Here is a 10,450-nt window from a genome sequence, read left to right as displayed (position 1 = left end):
GCCAGCACCACTTCCCTTGGAAGTTGGTTCCAGCTCCTAGCCGCCCTAACTGTGAAGTAGTTCTTGCAGATGTCTAATCTAAACCTCTCCAATAATTTGTGTCCATTATTCCTGGTTATGCCAGGGGGTGCTAGGGGAAACAAGGTCTCTCCCAAACCCTTCTGGTCCCCCCTAGTGAGTTTATAGACAGTCACCAGGTCCCCCCCTCAGCCTTCTCTTGTGAAGGCTGAACAGGTTTAGGTCCCGCAGTCTTTCATTGTAGGGTCTGCCCTGTTGTCCCTGGATCATGCGGGTGGCCCTCCTCTGGACCCTTTCAATGTTGTCCACATCCCTCTTGAAGTGGGGTGCACAGAACTGGACACAGTACTCCAGCTGTGGCCTGACCAGCGTCGCACAGAAGGGGAGGATCACCTCCCTGGCTCTACTTGAGATGCACCTGTGGATGCACGACAAGGTCTGGTTAGCCCTGCCAACCGTGACCTCGCATTGGCAGCCCATGTTCATCTTGGAGTCAATAATGACTCCAAGATCCCTTTCTGCCTCCGTGCTCTCAAGAAGGGAGTTTCCCATTCTATAAGTGTGCTGCTGGTTTCTACTGCCTAAGTGCAGCACCCTGCACTTGTCAGTATTGAAACGCATCCTGTTTATGTTAGCCCACTCCTGTAACCTATCCAGATCTTGCTGCAATCTTTCCCTCCCTACTAGTGTGCTCACCTCACCCCAAATTTTGGTATCATCAGCAAATTTAAACAGGTTGCTTTTCACCCTGTCGTCCAAATCGCTGATGAAGAAATTGAACAGCGCAGGCCCAAGTTCCATGTAATCTGAAGAGTATGAAGCCTGTTATCTTAAAGATCTTATTTTTCTTTTTTCATTTTTTACTTTTCTTTTTTAATTAACTAGAGATGCCCCCTCCTCAATGCCTCCCCCACCTTTTGATTATTTTAGGGTGGAAAAATGTATGACCCTCATGCACCCAATTGCAAGTAGTTGTAAAGTCCCTGCAAGGAAGACACCTGAAAGAAAGTTTAAACAGCCTGAAATTCACTGAAAAGATATTTATGAATGCATCTCCCAGGTTCTATATAGAGTGCTAAAACTACTTTCAGCTGTCAGTTTGAAAATTATTTAATAAGTGTTGTCAAACTTCTACTTACCCAACTTCTACTTCTTTTAAGGCCTTTGTTATCTGTGCTGGGTATGGCAGGAGGAGAATGAGAAGGAACTGCTACACAACAGCAAAAATTAAGGACACTTCCATTAACCTTGAGGTTCTGGCTTGCAGATGAGAATTTGTTTTCAATATAGAAATATTTAGTCAACCAAGTTCTGATTGCACTGCTGTGGATAAAGTTTTCTCACGTCTATAATCAGACAGACATCTCCCTAGATTCCTTTTCATGGATTAAACTACAGATATTCTGTTGCATTAATCTGATGATATGACTTAGTTCAATATTGCTGTTAACTTGTTGCTTTGGTAATTGAACTGCTTAATACTTAGTTCAGTTGAGCTCTAATGTTACATTTCTTTTTTTAAATTTTAAATCAAATGTATACAAGGAAGAATACTGAATAACCTCTTCTTCAATAGACAAGCTGGACCACAGTCGTTGCGTGTCTGGGGATGTCAACGCACCTACTTACTAGCCTGCCCAGTTCCTTTCCAAATTAACAATAGTCAGAGGCGGGCAATTATGTTGGGCAGAGGGCCACTTACTGAGTTTTGACAAGCCATCGAGGGCCGCATGACAGGCAGCCAGGGGTAGTTAAATATTAATTTTCTAAATTTTTTAGGGGCCCTGCATGCTGGATAGAGTGGCCTGGTGGGCTGCATCCAGCCCGCAGGCCGCATTTTGCCCACACCTGCCATAGGTGCTAACATTTATTGCATATATAGAATTATACAGATTTTTTTTCCCACAGCACTCCTTCTCCAACCAATGCACAGAAAGGACCTGTTCTTCTCCATGGATGAAATCAGGACTGCATATAGTGATGGGAGACTGCAGGTCCCTGGCCTCAGCTGCTGCAGAAATTAGAAAATGTAGAATGATTTTATCTCTGTCTCTACCACAGAATGGTTAAGAAGCAGAGGTGTAACTAAACAGAGTTTGCACCCTGGGCGAACTCCTCTGGAGAGTGATGTGGAAAGAGGTACTGCTGAGTAGGAGAGGGTTGCCAAGAGTTGAGGGATGGAAGGCAGAAGCAGAAGTGCTAGCTGCTCCAGGGCCTCAACCCCCTACCCCTCCCTTCTCACTACCTCTCCACTGTTGCAGCAGAAGCACAGCACCTCTGCAGCTAGCTGGAACTACTGTTGCTGGCACAGACTCCCTGTGGGGGGTTCCATTCTGGGGGTGCCACTAAGTTGGCACCCAGGGCTGGCACCTCACTTGCCCAGCCCACATTATGCTACTGCTAGACAGAGCTGGACAATGCATTGAAAACCAAACTTCCTTGAATGGCTACTAATTGTGTTCTCCTCGGTTTCAGAGGTCTTGACTTGAGGCCCCAGGATCTGAGCACTCAGGAACTGAGTATAAGGGAAGTCTATTTGCTCCAAACCCGGCTCTCATTAAGTGCTCTTAAAATAATCTGGTTTTATACAGCTGAAATTGGGTATCTCAAACATCTGTCTCTGAGCATTTTGGCCTTAATCTCTGTGCATCAATTGCCTCATCTATAGAATAGGGATAATTCTGCCACTGATTCTCAGAGGGATGCTGTAAAGATAAATTAATTAACATTTGTAAGAACACCATGGAAACACCCTTGAGGAAATTAACCATTTTTTCATTGTGAAGCCTGGCTATGCTTTAAATGAGGCTTGGGGGCTGCATACTTCAAATGGAAGATAAAAAGAAATACTTAATAACCAAAAACCCATTACTGATTGAGGTAAGGGTACTGTGAAAAAGGTAGCATGTGATCATGTTATTAAAGACTGCATCATGAGGAACATACTTATGGGGACTGATTCATTCTTAACTCTGATAGTTTAAACTTTAATAGTTGCATACGTAATCACAGTGCTAGCAGCTCCTGACTTTTGAGTGCCAGACTCTGTGACAGGCATCTCCTTTTAAATGTAATTTTAGAACATCCCCAACACCACCCTTCCCCTGCATGCTATAAGTTTGTCAGCTAAAGTTCAATAAGCAATTTTTATTCCTTTATCACAGAAGACATACACGTACACAAATCTTGGCGTTGTTCATATTCTGTCTTTAATAATTATGGGCACTTGATTAAGCTAGCTTTCCAGGTCCAGCTGACTGACCAGAGCAGTGTGCCAAAGTGCAGATACCCCTGCCCTACTACATTTTTTTAACCTTCATCTCTTTTTTGCATTATGAGATAGTGATAAAAGCAATACCTACCAGCAATAAGCCTGTTGGATTTGACTACCATCCTGGCTCAGTGCTTTTAAAAGCTTCAAGTACAAAAAAGGACTGTCACAGCATTGTAAGGAGGGTAAAAGGGCAAGGATCATAGATTTGTCAGTTGCTCCAGTGCATTGGTTTTGTTGGGCTCAGTTTCCCCATGAGTTGTGCTATGGATTCTGAAGTCACAATAAAAAAGAGAGCTGTGCCAACCTCTGCCAGGGCAGCGGAGAAGTGATTGCAATTCTTGTGCATGAGATGGTACGCATTGCCCTTGTATTCCTTGCCCAGCTCCTCCATAATTTTATCCACATCCTCTTCCGTGAAGTCTGTGGTGCCCAAGGCAATGGATTCTCTAGTTAAAAAAACAAAAACAAAAACACGCAACAGGAAACATATGGGAAGACACAGTGAAGAGGACTGAGACAGAGACAGGCAAAAAGTGAGAGAAAAGGAGGCACTGGAAAGCAGGTTAGACTTAAAATTTGGAAAAATCAGTTTAAGTCTATTTAGAAGTAGTGAAGAGGTCCTGATGGCTAGCACTGTCCAATAATGTCTTCTATTTCTCTACCAAGAAGCCCAAGCAACAACACGGAGAGCTGCTCCACAAACGAACCTGAAAAAACTGACTGAACTTTGAGCCTCAGGGAGTAGTTTGCTATCCATTCAGCCTTTGGCCCTGAAATGGGCCAGTTATAGTGGTGATGCAGATACCTGATGGTCAGTACTGGATTGAGAAGCCTCCCTGAAAAATTCATGTGGCATAACAGGCCATAGTTCTCAGAGAGCAAAGATCTTCATCCAATTTCTTCCTGGCCAAATCTGAATCAGTTATCTACACACGTAAGGGTCCATTTTCCATTAAGAGTCCATTAACTTCTGTTCTAAAACATGATCAGCTTGATTACTTTACAATGTGGCAACTGAAATCCTCCCAGAAGTACTCTAAAAAGTAATCTGCCCTGTTCTGCCAATAGACAGAGGAGAAAAACACAGGAGAAAACTTGCAAGAGCTCCTGTTTTTGTGGAATCCATAAGCAACACATGAGGTTCTTGTGCTCCTTCTACTGGCTCTGCAGCAGCTAGTAATGCACTATTCTTAGAATTTTGCTGAGTGGCAAAACTGGAGCACAAAAAAACCAAAACTGTCAAATAAAATCAGCTGGGTGCATTTCAGATGTTACTTTAAAACACAGGAGAAAAAAAACGTTCCCAACTTGTTCTCTCTCACACACTCCTCCATCCCAATACACACAAGCATACACACCTCTTTCCTTTCAAGGAGCCCCACTGAACTGCCTTTGGATCAGGACCAGATGGGAACACATGAGGATGGAAGCATGAAATGGGATGATGAGAATGAGAATGGCAAATGGTATTGACTGGCTGGCCTTAAGTAGGCTCACTGATGACTACAAGAAAGGGTGTGCAGAAAATAGCCCTTACTTGAACTTAAAGGTCTCGCCAAGCTCTACCGCACTGCCAGGTGTGATCTCGAAAATCCCACTGAAAGGGTAAGGGTGCCCTCCATAGGCAAACTCTGACAAGGAAAGAAAGAGACCGTGAGCAAGTACGTGAAGGCTATATCAAAGAAAAATCTGTATAGTTCTGCATCAGCACTAGAATCTAGGTCCAAGCCAGTTTCAGTCAGGCTCTAAAATTGATCTTCCTAGTCCAGTTACTGGTACTTATCAGCCTTTGGATACCCTCACAAGCTCTCTTCTAGAGCTGACTCTATCCACATTAGTTTACCATTCGTGGGCATCTCTGTGCCTGTCCAAATAAAAACAGTGAGCTCAAGTAATAGTAACTGCTTATGTAAAGATAAAGGATTCTTCAAGCAATATGAATAGATACTGGAGCTGATAAACAGAAAAGAAAGCTCCTAAAAATTCTTTAATAGAGCCAGGAGTAACTAACTTTTGCCAACATATAGACTGCTTATCAGAAGTAAGAGAGTTCTCCACTAATCTGCTGAAAGCCAAACTAACTGTCGCTCAACTCATCTTTAATAAGCAGGTCAGGCCTATGGAGAAGCCCAACATGCTATGCTCTACCTCAAGTAAACTGTAAAAGCTACTTAGTTCAAGATGGACTGCTGCCCTCTAAGACTTCTTTGTCACATGACACTGGTAAAAAAAATAACATGCAGAAAGCTACCTTCCCCTTAATTGAACAAGGAAATGTGTCTTCCATTAAGCTAATCTATTCTCTGGCTTGACTGAATCGTTCATCCAGCCAGCTGAAGAAGCCATCTTTTTCTTTTGTAGTGGGTTCTTGTCTGGTGACAACACCTGGTGTGCCCAATACCTTCTCTCATGTGGTTTAATCAGGGTTGGATAAACATTTAGCTCCATTAAGAAAGGCTGAAAACTTAGTTTGAGCATCTCTCGGCTACCCCTAAGGGTTTCCCTGGTGCATACTTGACTATAAATGTAGTTGTTATATACCACATGAGGAATCACTGCCACGTAAAGGGACACCTTTTCTAGGTTGTCTTCTATTTTAAAACAACTGAGTGGTTTGTGATCTGTCTTGAGCATGAAATTGCCTAGATCTGGCAAATATCACTGGATCTTCTCACAGACCCATATGTTTGGCAAAAATTCTGTTTCAGTTTTGGTTTCAGGGTCTGAAAGCCATCTGGAACGAGAAGCTACAATCTTCCAGTCATCTCTAAAAGTAACTAAATTAGTGCCCGATCAGTAGCTGCTGCCATCTGTGGAACCAGGTGCAGACTTGCATACATCTTAAAAATCCCAGAACCTGGGATGTGGTGGACAGATTCTTTAGATCCTCAAAAACTTGTTCTTGAGGTTTGCCCAGACCTACCCTGTTTTAAGTACCTAAAGGGTAGGGATTTGTTTCAGAAACAAGATGCCAAGAATCCTTCTAAGTTCTGGTACATTTTTAGGTGGTAGCATTTCGGTTATAATTTTGGCATTTTCTGGATCCATCTTCAATCCTGTTTATTGATAACAGAGAACCATAGATGGGTTTGTTGTAGTAGACACTTCTCTTTTTAATTTTAACCCAGCAGCCTCAATTGACTTTAGACCTTGTCTCACTTGGAAGTTACATTTGCCTTATTTCCTAGCAGCAGTATCCTTACTTCCCCCCACCCACCCCTCTAGCACTTTGAGACTCCCATTCCTTCTCCTGGGTAAGATTTCTGAGGGCTTTGTGATCCTAAATAGGAGGAAGCAGAGAGTAATATTGTCTGACTGGCTTCACAGCAGATTTTTCAGCTTGCTACTAGCAATACAAAACAAAATTTCTCAGAAGAAACTGTTGCACTCATTTTCTTGGAGATGGTGAAAAGAAGATCCTTTTCAATCAACATCTTTAGGCAAATAGTTCTACTTACCCCCCAACCCTTTGCCACCACAGGGAAACGTCACTGTTGTGTTCAGTACTGACCCTTTTCACTTTTTACTGTAGCATTCCTCTCCATCCTATCCAGGTCTTCTTTCACTTTCAAAAGCAGTGCATTTGGCTTCCTCCTAGCTGTATCCAGCATATAGAATACAGCCTCCCTTCCCTCTCCACCTTTAAACTGGTCATTTTTGTTGCACACCATCCCAACATCTAGTTTTCATAGAAGCCATCTGAATGACTGTGGTCTGAGTTAAATTATTTACAGAAGGCTCATTAACATATAGCCTTATTTTGTAGTGGCTTTGAACTGTCTGAAGCAATTTATGTGGCCCAAAGATGTATGCATCTCCTTGATTCCTCTTAAATTCCTAATATAATTTTTTCTTATATTATAGGCATTCATGACCATGTGTTGGACAACTCTCAGCCTCCTACATTCTGGCAATCCCTTCCATCCCTCTTGTAATCCTATCCATGAATTCAGCAACCTTACATGGACGTTTCTGCTATTATTATATTATTATTTATATTCTATCCTAACCAGAAAATTCAGAGTGGTTTTGCCTCTGAAATTTTCCTTTGCTATTTCTTGCCTGTTATTTCCATTGTTATCTTGCCTAGTGATTTACATTTTTACTAGTTCAGACTTCTTTAACTGTACACTACTTTGTTCCCAAAGCAGCTGAGAAATGTAATTATTCTGAAAGCTCCTTACTTAAAGAAGGCCTAACTTCTGAAAGATCTTTTATTGGTGTCTGTCAGGGAGAACCCAAAGTCACAATGCTGTTGAATCATAAATGCTCCCATGCTTCCATCACAATAGCATGCCCATTCATATGGGGTGGATACATCAGCAAATAGTGGAGTAAACTCATGACATACAGCCCTTCAGCAATGTAACTTATTTGAAGCTGGTTAGCTGGTTGTTTGAAGCTAGAGTTATCCTTAGAAAAAACAGGGCTAAAGCTGCATTGGTCTAAGGTATCATTTGCTCAACTATTCGCATTAGCTAGATGCTTTGCAGCTATCCTAAGATACCTGCAAGTCTGTCTTCCTTAACTCTGTCAAAATTAACATCCATTACAAAACAGATGTAAATTACATTGGTGGAAACACATCAGTCATACTCATGTATTCCTTTAAGGAATTGCACTCATCAGACTTAAAACGCTTTGTAATAGTTATTCATAGAGCCTTCTTCATTGAAGTAAGTGATTTATAAATATTTTAGCTTCACTCACCATTGCAAGTATTAATGGGGGACTTCTTTATGCTAATATGCATAGTAAGGGTTACTATAGTTCAAGTCTTAGGAAAGCACTCCTTCCACTCAAGCCATTCCAGAGGTTTATCAAACTGAAAGTCTCACAGAGGCTTAAACTTTGACATTCCCTTTTCCTCAAATGTTTGCAGGTTCAAAATGACAGTTTCTGAAACTACAGAAGTTTTAGAATAGGACAAAGAAATGACTTTCTTCTAAAAATGGGCTAGGAGTTATATTAAGATAAGGAAAGCAGTATTATTCTTAAAGTAACTCTGTCCACCTATCAGCTTCTGGAGAACTCCAGCCCATATCATTCCCAGTCCTCTCTTGCCTGATGTCCTATGATACTTTTGCAAAAAGTATGGGTATCTTTACAGTCTGCAGACTGTGCTCCTGTACTGGAATCAGGGTGCATAATAAAACTTTGTAAGTAGAAGTTCTAGGCCATTCTTTAGCTCTTCCAGCTCTAAAAAGAATTGGCTAAATTTTTATTCAAAGCGCTCTTAACCTAAAAGCTATAAATCTGGATGCCTTTTCATCATAGGGATGATCACAAGATGCATGGCACAAACTCCCAGTTTCAGATGTAATCAAAAGGAAAAGGTCATACCTCTGCCGTAGATCTCGATCCCAGAGTGAAAGACTCCAATCCCCAAGGTGGATGTGTACTCATTTATCCAGTACTAGAGTAAAAAAAAGCCACAAGTGGAAGTATTAGCAGAGTAGAAACAGAGAGCCTTGGTCTATTATATATCACAGTCTCACTGGCTTAAAGTTATCTCTCTGGAACCTAGCAATCACTCTGAAACAGGCATAGAATAAAGAAGCTGCAGTTCACCACAAACAGAACACCATCAGTGTCAGACAGCAGAGCTTGCACACCTTGTTGAAATTATGTCCCAACAAGTCTACCTCAATGTGGGACATTCCCTTGGGTTTAAACAGGGCTATGCATGATATGCCATGAACCTACAGTGATGCAGCTGCTGCGGTAAGTATGTAGAAGTACATGTTTATCTCTGAATTTTTAAAAAGTTTGTTAAGACTGAATTAATCTTAATGAGTTGGACTTTTTATCATAGAAAGAAAGACCAGAAGTGACCTGTAAGATCATCAAGTCCAGTCCCCTGCCATGGGCAGGAGGTAATGGGCTCAAACGAGCTCAACAAGGTGCTTGTCCAGCCTCATCCTGAATGCCTCCAGGGACGGTGACTACATCACCTCTGCTGGAAGTGTGTTCCAGATTTTGATTACCCATACAGAAAAGAAGTTTTGTATATCTAGACTAAACTTTTTGTTGACTAGCTTCTGCCCATTGGCCCTCGTCTTTCCAAGGGGTGCTTTTCTGAAAAGTTGCTCTCCCAGATCCTGTTGTTCGACCTTGACATATTTGTAGGTGGTTATCAAGTCACCCATCAGCCTTCTTTTACTTAAACTGAACAAACCCAGGTCCCAAAGTCTTTCCTCATATGACCTATCCCCCAGGTCCTTGATCATGTGGGTGGCCCCTCTCTGCACCCTTTCTAGCTTGTCCACATACTTCTTGAAGTGTGACGCCCAGAACTGGACACAGTACTCTAGCTGTGGCCTCACTGGGCATGTCCACACATGCAGGCATGTGCATTTGCAGCAGCTCAAATAGAAGTGGTGCATATTTGAGCCGGGGCTTTGTGCCTCAGCGCACATGCTCAGACATGCACTTTGTTGTGAAGCAAATTGTGCCACTTGGGGCAAAATAACCCTGCCTGGCTCCTCCCGGATCTGCAGCCACAGGGAGCTAGAGCCTGGGGCCAGCACCTGTGCTGTCCCCAGCAGTATAGAAAGCTGCCCTGTCCTGGCACCATCAGTACAAAAAGCTGCACTGGCAAGTAGCTTCAGGGCTACTCGCTCTCAGGAGCTTCTGGGGCCCAGCCAGTTGGTACCTGGGGACACTACCCCTTGTGCCAGCTGGACTGCTGACGCAGCCCTGAGAGTTTCCTGCACCCTCTACCCACTGCAGCAGTCTGGCAGTGGGGGCTGCTGCCTGGCTGTGATCTGCTGCATACCTGCCAGACCTGGATGAGACATCTGCCCCTCTGTGCTAGCTGCCATTGGGCTATGGCTGCAGAGTTGGCCTTCATGCGGCACTACTATGTGTGCCCCCTGCCCAACTATCTGGGCAACTATCGGCCAGAGGATGTCCTGGGTGTGGTGGCCTGCTTTGAACTGTCAACTGGGGCCAGGAGGTCAGCCACAGCCAGCTGGGTCCAAGGTGCCAGCTCTGAGCAGGCAGGGTCCTATCACTGGCCTCCCTAGCAGGAAATCTGGTGTTCCCTATTGGAAAACTGAAAAACCCCGATAAAAAAACCCCAAAGTCACTCTGTAAAATACCCCCAAATCCATGTTCCTCCACAATTAAAACAAAAGACCACTATAAAGAGAGTGA

The 10,450-nt window shown here is 43.1% G+C and overlaps 1 protein-coding gene across 1 annotated transcript in view; it reads right to left on the bottom strand.

Moving 5' to 3' along the window:
- LOC109298834 (desumoylating isopeptidase 2-like) overlaps positions 1 to 10,450 on the bottom strand; it is a 105,917-nt gene that overhangs the window by 40,329 nt on the left and 55,138 nt on the right. The window contains exons 2-4 of the mRNA XM_019519146.1: positions 8,636 to 8,708; positions 4,830 to 4,923; positions 3,597 to 3,738 (exon numbers count right to left, since the gene is read on the bottom strand). Coding sequence (XP_019374691.1) covers positions 3,597 to 3,738; positions 4,830 to 4,923; positions 8,636 to 8,708 — 309 coding nt within the window. The remainder of the gene's footprint in view (positions 1 to 3,596; positions 3,739 to 4,829; positions 4,924 to 8,635; positions 8,709 to 10,450) is intronic.

Source organism: Gavialis gangeticus, unplaced genomic scaffold (assembly GCF_001723915.1).
Source record: "Gavialis gangeticus isolate Ggan-Ray unplaced genomic scaffold, GavGan_comp1, whole genome shotgun sequence".
Taxonomy (NCBI): Eukaryota; Metazoa; Chordata; order Crocodylia; family Gavialidae; genus Gavialis; species Gavialis gangeticus.
Note: the sequence above shows the minus strand (reverse complement) of the source record. Positions and strands in the feature narration are given on the sequence as shown.